Raw genomic sequence first — 18,792 nt, 5'->3', positions numbered from 1 at the left:
AAATCCGTTCAGGAGTTTTTGTGTGATCTTGCTGACAAACCAACCAGCTGACAAACGGACAAAACATAACCTCCATGATGGAGGTAATTATAGCTGAAGGTCAACCTGATGGGATGTCAGTTTAGCAGAAAAAAAATATCACTGCACAAATTCTGGTATGTCTTTGTCTGTTTATATCTAAATACTGTAATTCTATTTGGTTACATCTTTAGTATTGATTGTAAACATCTCATTGTTAGAATTCTCATAAAGGAATACAAAACAAATCAAAGAGGGAGGCAGAGAGGCAATGAATATCCAATTAAACAATTAATTATCCAGTCTGGCAGACTGGCCTATATGTCCCTCCTTCAGCGGATGTCAAAATTAAATGTTAGTAATGAAATGGCTGCATGACTCGAGGCCAACAGTGTAAATAAGAGGAATGTTCACTCCATGTGAAATAGCCATTATTGTCTGTGGCTGACTGCTGATTGTCAGGTTAGCAGCTGAATTCATTATCATGATTCCTCAAGGCTGAGCAGAATTGATTCTTATCTGTTTCTGAAACTGTCGGCCAGAGCCTCATCTCCATATCATTATTGGAATATATTTGATTTCATCAGGCCTCACTGAGCTGTGATGTGGCATCCCTGCAGCCGCCGCCATTACACACCGCACAACAACATACAGGCGCGCCGCGATGTGTATCATTACGATACAGTCAGAGCATCAAGTGTGTGTCAGTGTGGAAGAGAGAGAGTGTGACATTTCTTATTTCTCATCAAGTCTTTGCCCCAGCAGGCTTAGCATATAAACAGCGTTGGTTTCTTTGCCATAATTGGGCATTACAGATAAGAAGCATATCTAGTGCTGCAGCTGGGCCCGTGAGGCTGCCATCCCATCAGCACCTACGCACCAGGAGAAGGCCGGGAGTGACATGCATGGCTGATGACAAGGGACTCAGTAGGACTGTGAGCTGAGGGACAACAGCTGAGCTCCAACAATGACACATCCAGCCGGTCAGAGGAGTAGCACATTCATTTGTTAATAATAATAATAAGAATAATAATAAAAATAATAATAATAACGTCTGTTTTTCAGGAGGCTTATTTTTAGCTGCTTCCAGTCACAGCAGCAGCAGAAGTAAGAGAGGCAATGAAAAGAAAAACAGGTAGTTTCATCTGAGTGTAATTCAAATTAAGTTTGACCTTAAGACCATCAGAATGAAAATTATGCTTTTGTTTTGTTTTTAATTACTAGATGTTTATCTTTTATTTATTAAACCAGTCTGCTTTTACATATCTAAGTCTTGCAGTTGACCGTTTGCTATACTCTTCCACAAAAACATCCGGCACGTCTGTCAAGCTGTAGATAACTCACATGTTGGAACTGTAGTAAGAGTGAAAGGGCAAGGACTTAAAAAAAACAAGTATGGAAGCTGAGAACAAATAGAGTACAATTATTTTTAATGCCCTTACCTCGAGATCACAAGCCAATTATTTTTATCTCAAAAAATAACCGAGCTTGTTTTCTCATGATGAATTTAATTCATCTTCTCGCTATGTCCACAAAACAAAAGCCCAATTTATTGAGATGCTGAGATAATCCATCACAACAAAACCATATGAACTTTTTATGACAAAAAATATATAAAATCCAAGCCCGGCCATTCTCGCCTTCCATATCGACCGGTTAGCATGCCTGGCTAACTAGCCGAACTTGATCCCGATACATTATGACGTTTACCACACACACTGTTCAGTTATCATGCTAAAGCTTTTACTCTCGTATGACATGAAAACATACGATTCAAAAACCAAACAGTGTAAGATAAAACAGCCGACCAGTGTTACATTCATACAAGGATTGTAGCTCTACACTGCGACACATGAACCATTTTGTTCCTTTATTTCCAGGTCTCCTACGTGAATGTCATTAAGGCCTTTTATTCTTTTTCTTTTCACACTAATATTTTCTATTAAGTCGTATAAGATGAGCTTTTCAACTGACTGGTGGCGCTAATGTTAGCTTAATTAGCTAGCTAGCTTCAAAAACAGCAAAATTGAGGTTTAAAAGCCTGAATTATTTTTAAAAATTAGTAAGAATTTTGAGTGGTAAATCTGCCACTGTTATTATTGTGCACTACATTATAAACCGTGTCAACAGAAAGCTTCAAAGATGTAGCAACAGTAGCTTAATGGGGGAGATAGCCTTGCGCATAGATAGCATTGATTTAATGAGGTCAATCATGTTTTCTCTGCACTAATTGGATATTAACACATTATGTTGGATATTAACAGAGTAATTTAATTTATTTTCATATCAATATTGAACTTTAGAATCCTTTTCACTCAAACAATATGAATTTCTATCTCTTTCTAAACAAAGGCAGCTAATCTTGTTTGTGTATTGAGTTCATTCAGCCACACTCGCAGGGTTTCAGCAGGTAAGTACTGTCGAGGAGATATTTTCTGGTTCTAATGCAGTACTTAAGGTCAAAACGCTGCTTCATAAGCTTGTTAAGCTTAAAACCCCCTCATCTGATTAGCCAAAGACGGTGGCATCCACAGCAAAGCAGTGCTGCTGATAACCCTCATGTTGCTCATTTCTGCGCAGAACGGGCTGCTGATAAAGCTTGACCATTGTTTGCTTGCTGGGAGTCTGGTGGCCATCCATCAGACGACCATAAAAAAGAATTCTGCGACTTGTTTATGTCCTTCAAATCTAATTGGACCTCGCTGCAGCTCCCACGGCATGCCATTGGTAGGCAATAAACAACAGAGGGAATGGGCAATTACTTCATATCGCTGCTGGACATGGTAATAGTTATTGGCGCGCCGAGTCCTCCTCTCACCATAGTTATTCCCAATGGCCATAGAATACAATTTGTGGTCTGTGCACGATTTAGAAAAAGGGGCAGTGACCTGGGATATGAGGACATGATTAAGTATGCCATTAAAGAGCTCAAGACAAATCATGGAGGGATTGTGACAGCCAGCGAACGTTTCCAGCCTGTGTGCCCTCCTTGCTACATATTGCCGCTGTCAAAGAAAAAATACGAAACTGCGAATGATTCCTTATTCTGTCTCACACTTGGACAGCATTGAAAGAGATATGTGGAGTTTGTTTGGGAAGTGTAAATTGGAGGAATTTGCCGTGTGAAGCTCAATTTGAAATTCAATGCAACAGTCTGACACCAAGTGTAATAATTACTGACTTTATCTGACTTATTTAGTTAATTTTAGACTCACACCTAGTTTCTAGATGTTTTTATTCTCTTGTATTCTCTATGTTTGCTGAGAGGCAGGCAACTGTGCCAGCTTTACACTTAGTTCATTGCTTGTTCCTCTCAAGTCCATCATCAACTATTACTCTCTCCACTTGTGACAGACGTGTAAATTGTGTCCAAGCAACTTGAAGTCAAATGTCAGTTCTGAGAATTCATTAATGACGCTGATGTAACGTTCACTGACATAAAGCTAGTGACGCAAACTGCAACTCCATGCACTTAAATTTCAATTTGGCAGTGTAATGATGGCTACAGCAGATAAAGACGATGACTCATCACCACCAGATCACACAAGGCCATATCCGAAGTCCATTTTTACGATTTTTCAAATGAAGAAAGTTCCATACCATGGTCCGGTTAGACCTTAAAAACAAACTCTGACACATTTCAGCATCAAGCCTTCATCAGCGAGTCCAACCCATTTTGACAACGTGTGCCCCCTGAGCCGGCTTGATGCCGAAACGCGTCACAGTTTGTTTTGAAGGTCTAACATGACCATGGCGCGAAAATAAAGGCATTTTAATATTTTCAAGTGAGTGCCTTTGAGTTTTCTCACGATTTTTAAGTCTACTTGTGTCCCAATCCAAAAAGCATTTCTAAAAAACTGAATTTGTTTCCAGGAAATGCTCCTACCCTAGCGGTAGTTATAGTTTTCTTTGGTAATATGCTGCCCCCTAGTTGTTGGAGTATCAATTTGACAGGTGGCCTGTTCTTACATATTGCACCTTGAAAGCAGATAAACACGACTTTTCAACTTTCCCCTTAGCGTCTCCTCGTGGTAGTACTGTTGGCACCAAGATAGTGCTAGCAAAATGGATTCTGCTAACGGCCTGGCTACTGTCAAAGCAAGTAAAACGGTTGCGCTAATAAGTAGGCAGAGCTTGTTACTTACTGATCTAGTAGAAATAATGCCTGTTTTGAACCGTCTCAAGTCCCAATGGTAAGAGGAAACACATATCAGAGGGGGAACAGAGTGTGACACAACACCAGCGGTCCCCATTGAGTGAATGCCCGTCCTGTTTTGGTTGCTCCCATGGCAGACGCGCTTCCTTTGTGCCATAATTCGACCTTCATTTTTTCCAGGAAAAATTCAGCCACATGGCAAGCCCAATAACACAGTTAAAACGAGGTTTACAGGGAACCAATCTAGATGCGGATGGTGTCATTTTTTTCTATAGCAGTTATACTGTGCAGTCAGTAATTACTGAGGAATGCAAAAAAAAAAATGGTCTATGGCCAATATAAGTATTTCAAAAAGAAAATCTGACTGAGCAGCTTCCATTTGGAGTCATACTTGACTCAAACTGTGCACTTTGTCCACCACTGCACTCCTCCAAATGAAAAACCTCACATTCATGTTCCAAAATCCACCCACTCAAAACTGATATCATTTATATACAGTGTCCCACCCCCGTCGTATAATCTCACGCACACATGTTCAAGAAGTAGATAAGTCTCTCTTTGTGTATTTTTCACAGACACAGTGTGTTTCTGTCCCGCAGCAGTCACGCTGTGGGGTTGACTGGCTTAGTTGCATTGTCTCTATAAAAAGCTAAGTGACTGAGAGGATGCATTGTAATTTTTGAGAGGCAATGCCTGCTGGCTGGTTGCCAGATGCCAAGCATAACTCAAAGTGACAGAGTGACCCTCAAATAGCTGCCGAAGCTCAGGCATAATAACAAGATCATGCAGGAAAAAGTCCACAGTTGCAGCTGTTCCGGGGGTTTGAAGCTGTGAAATGTCCTCAACTACTGTCAAGCCACGTTTTCTGGATCATTTCAACATCAGAATCAGTTAGAACACGTAACTAAAGGGGAAAGCTGACTTCCTCTGTGTACTTTCTATTTATTGTCTGTATGCTCTTGAATTCATCAGCTTCCATGGGTCTGAATTGTAGCTAAAGGGGCATTAAGCTGCCTGTGACCTCTACCGGTGACCAGCATGAAACACAACAACACCAGCAGAACCTGCCGTCCCCTTTGAGCCTGAGCTGTAGCAGCCTGTTGTTTCCACAGATGATAAAAGTCACTGTTTCCGAGGAGAGAACAGTAAGCTAGTCAATAGAAAGTGACTTCACTGATAGATTAGAAATCATTCAGTAACAACTTGCTAAGCAGTAACATTCCAGCATGCTGATTTCTCGTTACTCAGCTTGTGTGCAAACCTTTTTGATTTAGATGAAACATCACTGACTCAAAACACGTCCCTCATTACTGTCGACTGAATAGGCTGGAATATTTTGAGTCAGCTGAAACGCCTGCGGGTGAGGAGTTTTATTACAAACCTGACTTTGAGCTAGAAAATATTTCATTTTTTTGTGGATCTATTTTCAAAACGAACAAATTTAGCAATTACTTTTGCAAGTCACTGCAATTAATCAAGCCCATCAAGTCCTTGCAGATGCACTTGGATTTGTTTGTCCTTCAAGGTGGTTAAACATTTCTGCGGCATTCTCATACAACGCCACTGAAATAGGCTTGGAGTGCGCGACCAGGGCAAACACAGTATTGTGAGAAAATTGTGGTGGTGATCCCACTTAGCCTCAGTTTATCTGAATAGGCAGTGGTCAGCCCAAGAAATACACTAACTTCAAGAAATGTGTTTATTTTATTGCAGCAGTGACCTGCGCAGGAGTCAGTGGGAAGCTATCCAACATCTATTTTTCTGTCTTGTTCATTATTTTTTGAGTCTTTAACCTGACAGAAACTGAACAGGAAATAGTAGAGTGTGGTAGAAATTAAAGATTAGTGAGTGATTAGTTGATTAAAGGAAAAGGTCATAAAAAAATTCAGTCGTGGTTTAATCACCGGAATGCTGATGGAGAGTTGTGTGAAGTTACATCGTCCTCAAAACATTTACGGAGTTTCACAGTAAAACAGCCGTCCAGCATTCTCATCAACAACTGAAGTAGATGGGGACTTGTTTTAAAACGTGAAAAACACAACCAAACTAAACATAACATGGTTCTGTAGAGAAATCCAAGTCTCTGGAAACCCCCTAGATCCCAAACTGATTGACGTTGTTACACCTTTGACGTGCTGTCGAGCTCCTGCACCCACAGGGCTGCCTGCTAACGCTTTTAGCTTAGCGGCTACAGCGAAGATTTGTAGCTGCCTCTCAAATCAATTTGGGATTTCTGGCCATCCTGAGGCTTGGATTAAGCCGGATAAGCTGGATGGAGCCTTAATTTCTTTTTTTTATTGTTTGTTTACCTTTTAAAAGAAGTCTCCATCTACTTTAGTTGTTTAAGGGAATGCTGCAACGTTGTTTTGCTGCGAAGCTCCAGAAATGTTTCTGTGGACTACGAAACATCTCCCAGGTTTTTCATTGACATGGGGGTGAGTAGATACTAACTGAATTTTCATTTTTGGGTGAACTTATCCTTTAAAAAGGCACTATGTAGTTTTGGAGAACAAATTCAAACCCAGAATTTTAATATTTACAATATTAATGAGGTAAAGAAATATTTATCTTTTCCATAAGTGAGTAAACAAGCTGTTCTCAGAGGAAAATAAGGTCCAAGAACACAGTTTGAAGCTAGAAAGGTGGCAGGGTCCGCCACATATAAACAAACAGTATGAAATTGTGTTGTCCTTTAAGGTCAGTTTGTTTATTCTGATTATTCAGTCATGAAAACAAAGAGAGTTTGTTTATTTCGTCAATGGAGATCTTTCTCTTCTGATTAAAATGTCTCCCCCGAAACTACAATCTGCACCTTTAAGACAAATTGAACTAGTTTGATAATAACTCTCTGGGACACTGTGAAAGCCATTTTTGCATGATTTTGACATTTAGTAGACAGAGTGACTCATCAAATGAGTATATAAGTGAAAAGTTGCAACTGGAATTTTCATTAGTTAAAACAAACACCCCTAACTTTGCCTGGTTGATACAACAAATACATATAAATTAAAAGTTGGTTTGCTTCTTTATCTGGTTATCTGGCTTATGTTTTTCCTGTTTCCAGATCAGTCTGTGCCAGAAACGCCAAGTTGCATCTTTAACATCAGCTGTGATTGTGTTTGATTCCCCACAGGAGATCAGAGCACGAGGAAGACAGAGTCGTGCGTAAGTTGATTTTAAAGATTTCTGCTCTGCCCAGGGGACCAAAAAAACAAAAAAGAAAAGCCCGCCGCACAGACTAATGGCCATGTAATGAAATACAAGTCTGTCAGTCCGCCATAGAGCCAGACTCTCCTTCAAAACTCCGACAGCTTGTTAAATCTGATATGTTTGAGCAGCGAGCCGGCGGTGCCTCCGGTGAAATGAGCTGCCAGGCGGAGAGACAGACTTCCTCTGAGCGGGACTGCGTGCAGATCCACAGACATCAATACATAAGTTTATGTGAAGTTTACAACGAGTCAATTATGGGCTGATGGAGGGGAGGGGGGGTGGCACACAGTCTGATGGGCTGTTAAAGTTACGGCCCAGTAAAGTCTGTCAATGCAAACGGTACATCAGCCTAGTTCATTGGCTTCTACAGGCAGAGTCAGAGCCACACTGCACCAGGACTGTCCTCTCCGCCTCAGTCCACGAGGTGCTTCACTATGATGATGATGGTGACCTCTTTACAGTTAATAACCGAGTCGTTTTCCTACCGTTCAGCTGGTTGTAGACCACATCCTCCAGCCTCTCCAGCCTCTGGAGAATAGACTGCCTGTCCACCAAGTTGGAAACTTTGCCATTCCTGGCTCGCAGCCTCTGGTCAGAAATACGCCCTATCTGGATGAGCTCCTCGGATCGGTCCTGGATCCTGCAGTACACCGAGAACAGGATAATCCCCACGAACACCAGGATGTTGACGGTCAGCAAAGTTTTGATTTTGCGTGCCACAGCCATGAAAGAAGACTGTCGTCTGGCTGACTCAGTCAAGCCCAGCAGCCGTGCGGTGTGGTGGCCTGCTTTGCCACCGTACTGTGCGTTATTCCAGAGGAAGGTCAACTCGTAAAGGAAAAAAAATAAAAGAAGAAGAAGAAGAAGAAGCCCCGGATCCGTTCAGCACCACGGACAGCGCTCACTTCTTCGCACCCCCTCCCCGTCACATGGAGGTTCAAGGTGGGGGAAAGGTTGCGGGCGGACGCGGCGCTCGGCTCGGCTCGCAGCCGCTTTTCTTTTTTGTTTTTTTCCACGAGAGAAACAGCTGCATGCGATCGAGCTACATATTACAAGCGGGACGTGACGCCAGGGGAGGCATGCATCCCCCCGTGAAGAAGAAGAAGAAGAAGAAGAAGAGGAAGAAGCCAGCTGCGAAACATCTCTCCTCCCGCAAACGTGATAAGTCGCCGCTTCCTTCAGCCCCGGTACGTCTCGTCCATCTTACCGGGAGATGCTGTGCGATAACCGGCCGTGTCGGAGCATCCTCCTCCGCTGTGACATCCCCCTCTCCGGACGATGCGTCCCGCTCTGCGAAAACCCGAGGAGCTTATGTCCAGAAAATATGTGCATGCTTCATAAACAAGGCGGCGTTTCTCTCTCTCTCTCTCTCTCTCTCTCTCTCTCTCTCTCTCTCTTCCTCCCTCCCTCCCTCCTTCCTCTTCCTCCTCTTCTTCTCTCTCTCTCTCTCTCTCTCGCTCTCTCTCTGTCTCTCTCCGTGTTCGTGTCTCCCGTCAGTCCATTGTCGTCCCCCGTGTGTCTCCGGCGCAGAGCAGGCTGAGCTGAGAGCAGATTCGCCCTCACATGCAGTGCGAGAGATGCAGCCGGACTCTGGCATGCTGTCTCCCTCCTCCTCCTCCTCCTCCTCCTCCTCCCCCCTCAGCCTCTCTCTCTCTCTCTCGCTCTCTGTCGGGGAGGAAGAGCCGCCGCTGCGTCCTGACGTTTGGAGGCACAATCATGAATATTCACGAGTCGTGTTGGTCTGGCAGTGTAAAAAAATAAAAATAAATAAACAGCACGGATGCTTCCGCTCGGTGGAGCAGCTTTTCTCCACGTATCAGTTAGTGGACTGTGAAAAACAAACGTGTTTGCAGATTTCTCTCTCTCTTCCTCTTTTTTTATTCTGATCCGTGGTGCGAAGGTTAACAGTTTCCATCTCACCTCTGATGCCACCGCCAGCGGCAGCCTTAAGCCTCACAGCTCCACATCCACGGTGCATATAGGTTTGTTTTTTTTAATTTGGCTGTTATGCAACTGCCCCCTGCCTACATGCATGGTCAACCTCAGGACTGTGATCATCCTTTCACGAGTCACACGCTCGGATGGAGTCTCAACCTCCATCACATGAGAGCTTACAAACATAACCTAGTCTTAATCATATACGTCACATCTTTTCTGTTCCGGTTTTCCAACTTTCATCCAACCTGCCACTGCAGCCCACTCTTGATGGCTGATCTCCACAAGTGAGGAGAGAGGGGCAGTGCACAACATGATTTCAGCCATCAGCAGCCAGTTCAGATCTCCTTCAAGCCTCCTTCCTGTCACGGCGAGCTCCTCATCTCCAGTTCCAAAAATGAAATATAGCTGGAGTAAATCACGTACAGAGGGATTCAGTCTCTCTGTGTACTCTCACTTGATTAAGCAAACCCAGACGTGGCACAGGCTTCCCAAAGCACTTTGATCCCACTTCATACCCGCCAGAGGACCTCAGATTTACACTCTCCAGTCTGTTTGCCTCTCCACCATCATCAGATGGCACCCTGTAACTGTAAGAAATCTTGATAGACCGCATCGCTGCGCCTCCTCCTTGGAGGAGGAGGACGTGGTAGGAACATGTGTCCTGTGAGTGTTCTCATGCCTCTTTTTATAAATGCCCTCATGGTACGTGTCTTCGAGATGAAATCAATTCAGGGTTTTCTGAGAGCAGATTCAAGAGCTTTTAGTTTTAATCCTCTCGGAAATCACTTTGAGAGTTGGAGGAGAAGTGGTGCACTGTGCTGTTGAGCGTGACCTCATCATTTCTCTCAAGACACAAACTTAACTGAAGAGGACTGAGAGGTTCGGTGGCATTCAATATAGAAGTCCCCGCAGCCCAAAATGTGGTTAAATGTGTTGATACTGTACACTTTCCTATCATCGGCCCCCTGCGCTTCCTCTCTTGTGCTTCTCAGCTCCGTGTGACATTTACATTTAAAATAAAAGGCTTTGTATGCAGTGTTTAATTAGGATTCCTGCTGCACACGAGTCCCATTACAAAAGGTGCTGATTTAATTCAAGGTCTGCAGAAACAGACAGACTGTGGGGAAATCACTGTTCCAGCCACCTCAGCCACCGTGCAGGCCTCAGCACAGCTGCTTATACAGCAGCAGCTCCAGCATCACTGCCCCCACCGCACTCCTCTATAGGACTCTCCCAAGACTTCTGTTCTCTCTTCTGTATTCAGCACCCTGCATGCCTCTGTTCCTGCAGACACTGGCACTCAAGTGTTTTAACCATATTAACCTGGGTCACTGCCAGCTGCACCTTACTCTACCCACTCAGTGTTTCAACATAAGCCACTTGAACATATTCAGTGGGAGGACACAGGCTGGATGGGACTGTGTGCACCTATAGTGCTGCTGCAAGACAGCCGGGAATATCTACAGGCATGTACTCACCAGATCTGTAATCAGAGGGAACATAATGTCTTGGCGTACGCTCAAGCCACACTGCAAGGAGAGGAACTGAGTGAAAATGTGTTTAATAAGTCTGCTACCTATTAATCACAAATATGTGTGTTGGTAATGTGAACAAATGCCCTTTCAGTTGTCGTGTTGATTTATTAGCATATAAAAAGTCCAAATGATATAAAGGCAGCCCTTCTTGCTGTCAAAATGATAATCAAATGAGGACATTTAGCATGTAACTGCATGTAACACCCATCTCAACATCTGCCATTATGTTTTTGAGATGCTCAACATGCTAGCTGACTAGTTTACTTACTATTTAACCTAGAAAAATTAAATGAACATTTCCCAGAGTGGATGTTTGTTAACTTGTGCAGCAAGCTAAGGTACGGGACAAGCAGCAGATTAAATGTTAGGAATACACGCTTTTGCAAACATGTCATAGGCTACTCATTTTAATTGAAATTTCTGCAAAACTTGTCATATCACGATCACATTACATGTTTGTGTCATGACTTTTATATTGGGAGATGGAGAAGATGGTGATGGGTTTACCGGCGAAAAGGCTGCAAAGCCAGTGACCTCAGTTTGAGACTAAGTTTCAACATTTGTAAGCGTGACACAATGGGATATTTTTAAGGAGACCTCAGGACAATTTCCAGCCGTTTGTGGCGACCAAAAATGCATATTTTGGACAAGAAGTAGTCAAGTAGTGACCAAAACAAATATTTTAATCTTTTCCTATCCCTAGCCAGGTGGTTTTTGTGCCCGAACCTTACCAGACCATTAGCACAGCGTTGTTATAACATAAGATTGAAAACTTAACTTAAAGAAATGTAAAGTTGCAACATAGAGAAACATAAAGTTTTGACAGCTAAATGCTCCACTATGTTCACCAGCTGATTGATAACTTTGCTTGTCTACTGTTACCTACGTTCAATTTATTTATATTGTATTTATTTATTCATCATTTTTCACTGAAAACGCTTCATGCATCAGAAAATAGGAGGAGCGGTGAGAGTGAACCAAAACAATACGCTGAAAGATGCTAAAAGGCTCCTGTGAAACTGCACAGTCAGGCAATAATTCTCTGTGGGTTCATCACTATGAGCAGTAGCTTTCATGTTACGCATAGACGTTTGATCATTTGTTATAATAAAAATATTGATGATTGCAGCTTTAAAAGGTGAATAACAGATAGTATAAATGGACCATGCAGTAAATACAGGTAGGAAGGAGCCCAAAGAAGTCTTGGCCCCAAAGAGAATCTTACCAACCGTAAAACCCAAGGTAGTGAGTACTTTGTTGGGGATCATTTAGTTTGCTACACTCCAGAGGTTTTTGTACACTGAGCATTGTTGTCAGTTGAAGCTGCGCTTCACTATTTGGTTCACAAGAGGCCAACATGGCCGGACAGAGTGAATGAGTTCAGACAAGATGCTATTAAGCAAGGACAGCCAGAAGTCAACAGATCACGCACACAGAAGGCATTGCAGGACTGAATTTAACCGCAGAGTTGAGCATCAAAAAACTTTTCATCAGCTTTTTTTTGTCTTTGGCAGTATTGTGTTTACTCAACATTTCATCCAGGTATTGACTAACCACACACACTCTGTGTCCTTGCCATAGAATGAAAATGTGCTCTTGCGCGTGTTGAGAGAATTAAATAAAAGAGAGACCTTGTGTTTTAAGAGTGAGGTATTTTGTATTCAGTGTATTGCAAACTTTCCATTATGAATTAGCAAGCACTGAGAACCGCTGGACGTGGCAACTTTCATCAAAAATATACAAGGCTGTTTTTTTTACCTGGGAGAAAAACTTCAGTCCTCCATTTGTATTCACAGTAACAAATATGCATACCATTTTGGCATCAACACAAACTAATTCACCGCAAGCTACATCAAGGTCAGTGTGTGCATTGTAAAAAGAAAATAAAAAAGCAACTGACAAATCTGATGCAGCAGGAACAGCGGCACCGATGTAGCTGAGCAAATAATCCGTGTTTTGTCCCTGATCAGCTGACATGCAGACTTGCTATGTCGCTTTCAGAATAAAGCACCCACTCCAAGATACTCGTTGGTCACTAATGTACTGCTGTCTGCTCCACTGCCTGAGCTAAGTTCATACATTATCACTTTGACCCTCAGGCTAACAGCTAAGCCCCAGTTCTGCCTGCCTTAACTTAGCTCATTCACATTCCTCCTCCAGCCACCTCTTCTCCCCATTGCTCTGCTGCGGGAGCTGTTGATTTGCCTAATGCCTTAACTGAATTAGAATAATAACCCTGCGGACAAGAATATGTGGTGTTCAGCTCCGGGCAAGTTTTTACATGTTTTTTGGTTCGTCTACGACATAGATAAGGCATCACTGGGGGCCAGCAGGTGAATGTTTATCAGTGCCGGGGCCTCATTAAGGCACAAAGTGCTCCTTGACCTAACTGTGGCTGAACCTGTAATGCATCACTCTGGGCATCCCAATCACAAATGCAAAGTGCTTTTTTCTCAAGTGGGGACAAGGCAAATGTGATGTTAATGAGACAAAGACGGAGGCAGGCTTTGCTTCTGTACACAGGCTGTCAAACAAAACAGTGACAAGAGTTATCAGTGTAAGAACGATGGGAACATTGATCTGGAGACTGAGAACATCAAACATCAAACTGTCAAAATGAATGATTGGATTTATCAATATGAACATAAGCCTTGGTTTCAATATGTTTGTATTACCCTAATGGAGGAGAAGCTCTGGAGACGCCCCCAAATGTTTCTTGATTTATGGCAGGAGCAATTACATCTTGCCAGTGTACCGATGCTTGATGGGCGAATCGGTGCAGGTAATTAGAAAGAATAATGAAACAGGGAGCTGAGGGAATGAATCCCTGCATCAAAAAATCTAATCAAAGATAAATGGACTATCCATATTACCGAGTCATTATGCCGGAAAGATTATTGTTTTAAATCCCTGTGTGCACCAGCTATGGACTCTTTCTCAAACAAAAGCCATTACTCTGCTGACACCTCCGACTTGTTTGCAGACTGATTGATATTCCAAGGCTGGTGAGCGTTCCTCCAGTTTATGTTTTCAATTTCGGGGCTAGACAATGGGTGGGGGTATTTCACACTGAGAAAAACAGCTATTGATGGATTTACAAAAGAATACGGAAATGTTATCAAAATGCACCCAGAAGCATAAATTTTGAGCTCAGACAGAGGCACACACACACACACACACACACATAAATACACGTAACAACATGAAGCTCTACGTGTTGGCTGATTCAATTGGCGCATGAAAGTGCACTGATGGAACTGTTGTTAGGATTTCTATACTGTCGACGCTAAACCCTTTAAAGCGGAATCAGCCGTAATTACAAACAAATTCTCTACTCTCTACTCTGTATCCACGCATGTCAAGGTATTCACATAATATAATGCTGGAGCAAAAACATGTTGGTTGTTTTCCCTAAAAATATTTCATAGCTACGTCTAAAAGAGTAGGAGGAGGAGTAAAAGAGTGTAAAGTGAAGAAGGTTACAATTGTGGCTACTCTCCCCCATAATGGAAAGTGTATTTTTCAACATTGGACAAAGCCCCGCTAGGTGTTCTGAATGCTAAGCTAAGCTAATGGCGGACTCTATATACAGGCATGAGAGTGGTATTGATCCATTTATCTAACTCTCAGCAAGAAAGAAAAAAAAAAGTAAATAAACTGTTTACCAGAAATGTTTTACTGTTCTTTAGAGGTTAATTTATTTGCATCTGACTCATGTTTGAACCCGAAACTTAATTCAACTGATAGCAAGCAATTTCAATTAATTTATATTCTGTCCAGAGACAGATTTATGTTCAAAGCATATCAATTATTCTGTGGAAATTACTGCCATAAATAGACATTAGTTCAACATCAGCTTGCAAACTACTACAAAGTCTCACCAGACTGTGGCATGGTCTGATGTGTTTTGAATGGACACCAGGAGAATATTAGGGTCCCATTTTCACAAAAATGGCTCACACAATAGCTACAGACTACAATAGACAGTGTTACAGCTTTCATTTGTGTTGCTTTATTTACACAACAAAGTTGTCGGCTGGCACAAGTTCAAGGTATCGGGGACAGAGAGCTGCCGGTCTCGCTCACTAGGAGGTGGCAGACTCAGAGCCGCAGATTCAGGCCAGTTTCTTGTCCTTTTGTGGCCAAAGTGAAGCAGCAGCCAACATCTCAGCCAGCGCTCTAATCACAGACTCACAGCAGCAATCACAGACCTAGTCGCTAATCAGTCAACACAAACACGCGTGCACAAACAAGCCGGCATGCACGCGCATACAAAGCAGTGTCTGCACAGATGCTGCAGCACACACACACATGAAATGGATAATGCGGTGACTCACTTTAGATAGATTTTTGTTATAATTGCTGTTCCATATGCTAACAGGGATACATTCAAGTAAACTGCATGAACGCAAACTAAATATATTATGGTGGCTTTGATCGAAGAATATTGTCTGTGTCAGTCTTTGAAAACCGATAATCTTACCACAATACAATTGTGTATGTACAGTATGCATGCATTATGTGAAGATGTAGTACAAGCACAATGATGCCCACACAACTTATCCCTGCTGCCTGTGTTTCCTCCAAAAGAACAAAGTCATAGTTGGCAGCAGGGATCAAAGGATACAGATGGCCAGACCAGAATTTACTTTCAGTGCAGAACAACACGCTGACTATTGTCTAGCTTACGTCACCACACAAAGCCCAGCCTCAGATCCAAGCATTCTCAATCTGCTTTGGACAAAGATACTGTGCTTTACATCCCCTCACTGCCAGAGAGAAAATGATGCTGTGCGGTCAGAGCGGGGCTGACATGTAAGGATTCTGCCATTTGCCAGGAAAAATAAAGAAAAAATGGAGGGCTAGGAACAGACATCAAAGCAGCACGTCTGGTCCCTCCTGTTAAAGCCTGCTTTTGCTCTATTGTAATTAAAGATAGAGGCGCAGGCGAGCAGTATGTCTCCCTGAGAAAATAATTATGTGGCTCTGCCAGTGAAGAGGGCATGTGGGGTTGGTGCAGGGGAGGGGGTGATGGCGAATGAATGTAAGGCCGTGCAGTGGCTGAGGTGTGCGTGGAGGGAGGGATAGTCACATGGGATTGTAGCGGCTGAGGTTGAAGTGAGTGCAGAGGACTGCGGGTCATCGCTCCTCTTTGCACAGCTCTCCATACAAAATCCCTCAACACACACACAACACACACACATATACACACTCCCTGATGGCTGATTAGAGGGCAGAAAGAGAGAAAGAGATGGAGAGAAAGAGGGGTTTGGGGGGTTGGGTGTGTGTGGAGAAGCGTCTTTTAAACAACTCTCACCCCAGAGGTCAGTTGGACCGTAACGTTTGAGCAGGAAGCAGGAAGAAATTATGGTTCAGAATTCCATGTTTTTTTTATTTTCATCAGTGAGCGAGAATCACTTAGAATCACGGCACACACTGAAGCTAATTTCATGTGTGTGTGGCTTTGATTTGTCATTGATGTTTTTGCAGCACAACAAGATAGTGGTCCATGACAGTACACGTAATGAGAATGCAGCCAGATCCATGATCCATGATGGTTACCAGTGAGCCAGTGGAGCAGCATGGTGATCCATCAAGCAGACATCATTTAGCCAGGATCAGTAGAGATTAGAGCTTTTGCATTTCATGTGGCACACAGGAAATAAGAATTTGAAATTGTAAACACACACACACACACACACGCACACACACACACACAATGGATACAGTGACGTAACTGTACAATATATTTGTTTTTGGGGGAAGCACTCATTCGCTTTTTTTCCTGAGAGCTAGATAAGCAGATCAATACCCCTTTCATGTATATATGCTAAATATTAAGCTGCAGTCTGTCTGAAGGCAGTCTGACTCACAGGAAGTAGGCTGCTGGCATGAGCCTGTCATTTTAGTCAGCATTCGTCTCCCTTTTCACTATCTGCATGTTAGTTTGAAGTCCCCGTTGCGACGTGAAACAACACCCTCCAAGCTAGAGACCTACACACTGAAAATGACAAGTTTTAACAAAGGAATGCATTGTGCAATTATGTAAGCCTGCTAGGTTCTTTTGCAGGTATTTAGGCATTCTATTGCCAGGGCTACACCTGCAAATGTCTGAGTGACCCTGTGAGGGGCAGCAGAAGGCTGAGGAGTTTGGTGTGTTTACCAAAAAAACTACATTCTCCAAAGTGTCTCTGAATTAGGGAAAATGTTCAAGCTGGGTGTCTGCAGGGCGCACTGTCCCCAGACCGCTGCCTGTCAGCTTAACAAGCCCAGAAACACTGCTGCTGTGACAACCAAAGAGGTCTGTGTGTTTACTAGGGAAACTATAGCTTACAAGCTACTCCATCAGCTCCACTGCTGGCCGTTTGCTTAACAAACCAACCTCAAGAAAAACACAGACATAACCCATTAACACCAGACATCCACTGAACATACAGTTCAGGAAACAGCATGCTAGCTTGCTAATTCGTGTCTCACTTGTGGTGATGTGTGTGATTAAACAGTAAATCCGTTGTGGTCCACCTACTTCCCTCCCTCCCTCTGGTTGTCCAGCAGACAACCCGGGCACCCAGCGCTGTGTGGACACAGAAGGGCAGCCAAGAACAGGCACTCAGCCATGGGCTCGTGTCCCACTATTCTCCCTCCTTCTTGTTGTCCAGCAGACTACCAGGGCCACGGAAATCTGTCAGATTTATCCAGCCAAATCTTATTAACACACATCCAGAGAAGATGGTGTACGGGTCATGCACAGACCATACTGAGAGCTTAAATCTTCACAAATTATTTGTGCTGAGGGAGGGGAGAGCTGGAGTGTCATAAATGGAGGAAACCAGCTTATTAGCTGTGCACCATCCACTTTTATTTGACCGAGCTTAAACTGCTCCACAGAAGAGGACTGGTCTGCAGACAGTTCTGAGAAAAAAGTCGATAGTACAAATACGTCTGTTGAATAAACTGTGAACTTATTGCCCCATTAGCAGACAAGCTTGTTAGTCCAGAGAGCTTTTTTCCTGCTTCAATGAAACTCTCTATTTATAACATTGATGTACAACCCTGAGAACAAAATGCTAGAAGGAAGTAAATCACACAGTACTGAGAAAATAGAAAGAAGCACAGGGAGCTTTTGTTATTGACTAGCATTAGCATGAACCAGCTGCCTAGAATTAGCAGACAGCACACCAGAATTTCACCAACTAGGCCTGAGGGTAAATTCCTAGGTCACCAAGACTCAGTAAGCATTTTTTATAAAGCCACTGGGATGAATTTAACAGTGTCATTTTCTTGTGTTACCAGACCTGAACAACAATAAATCACAGTTTTAAGGGGTTAATGTGCCGGTCTATTTCTTGCCCAGAAGCAGTGGAAAGTGCTGGATGGAGGATTTGCACAGATTTGAACGGAGACGGGCTAGCTGTTCTCCGGGCTGTAACCATATCTTTACTGGACAGATATAAGAGTGATATTGATCTTGTTATTTGACTCCCAGCAAGAAAGAAATTAAGCGCATTTTACAAAATGTCAAACCATTGCTTAAAATGCCTCCCTGGGCGTATAGCAATAAGAATAAAATGGCCATCGAAGGCTATAAAAGAAGGACAAAAGTGTAGCACAGTTCCAGGTGTGGTAATAATCCAACAGAATCAATAAGAGAATCATCACATGAGTACTTGAATAAAAACTGCTTTTTGTCACTGACAGCCCCATTGAAATGAATGCCACTAAAGCCATTAAAGCATTCTTAGGTATAAAATCTTTCTTGCTTTGCCAGAATGAGTTTTTTTCTGAGATACATGAATCCAAAAAAGGGTTATTAAATAAAAGGAAAAGACAAAGGAGGATTATGGATCTCCAGAGCTCATAAAAGTCACAAATCATCTTCCCTGATATTGAGTCATTTAATATGCTGTCCATTGTTATGTAGAATCCTCATGGAAT

General features: G+C 42.8%; 1 protein-coding gene across 1 annotated transcript in view; it reads right to left on the bottom strand.

Annotated features, from left to right (window-relative positions):
- galnt9 (polypeptide N-acetylgalactosaminyltransferase 9) overlaps window positions 1–8,110 on the bottom strand; it is a 93,824-nt gene extending 85,714 nt beyond the window's left edge. Inside the window, exon 1 of the mRNA XM_073466760.1 lies at window positions 7,870–8,110. Coding sequence (XP_073322861.1) covers window positions 7,870–8,110 — 241 coding nt within the window. The remainder of the gene's footprint in view (window positions 1–7,869) is intronic.
- Between the last annotated feature and the right edge of the window lie 10,682 nt (window positions 8,111–18,792).

This window comes from Pagrus major, chromosome 5 (genome assembly GCF_040436345.1).
Source record: "Pagrus major chromosome 5, Pma_NU_1.0".
Lineage (NCBI taxonomy): Eukaryota > Metazoa > Chordata > Actinopteri > Spariformes > Sparidae > Pagrus > Pagrus major.
The sequence above is the reverse complement of the archived record's forward strand: the minus strand, read 5'-3'. Positions and strand labels throughout refer to the sequence as shown.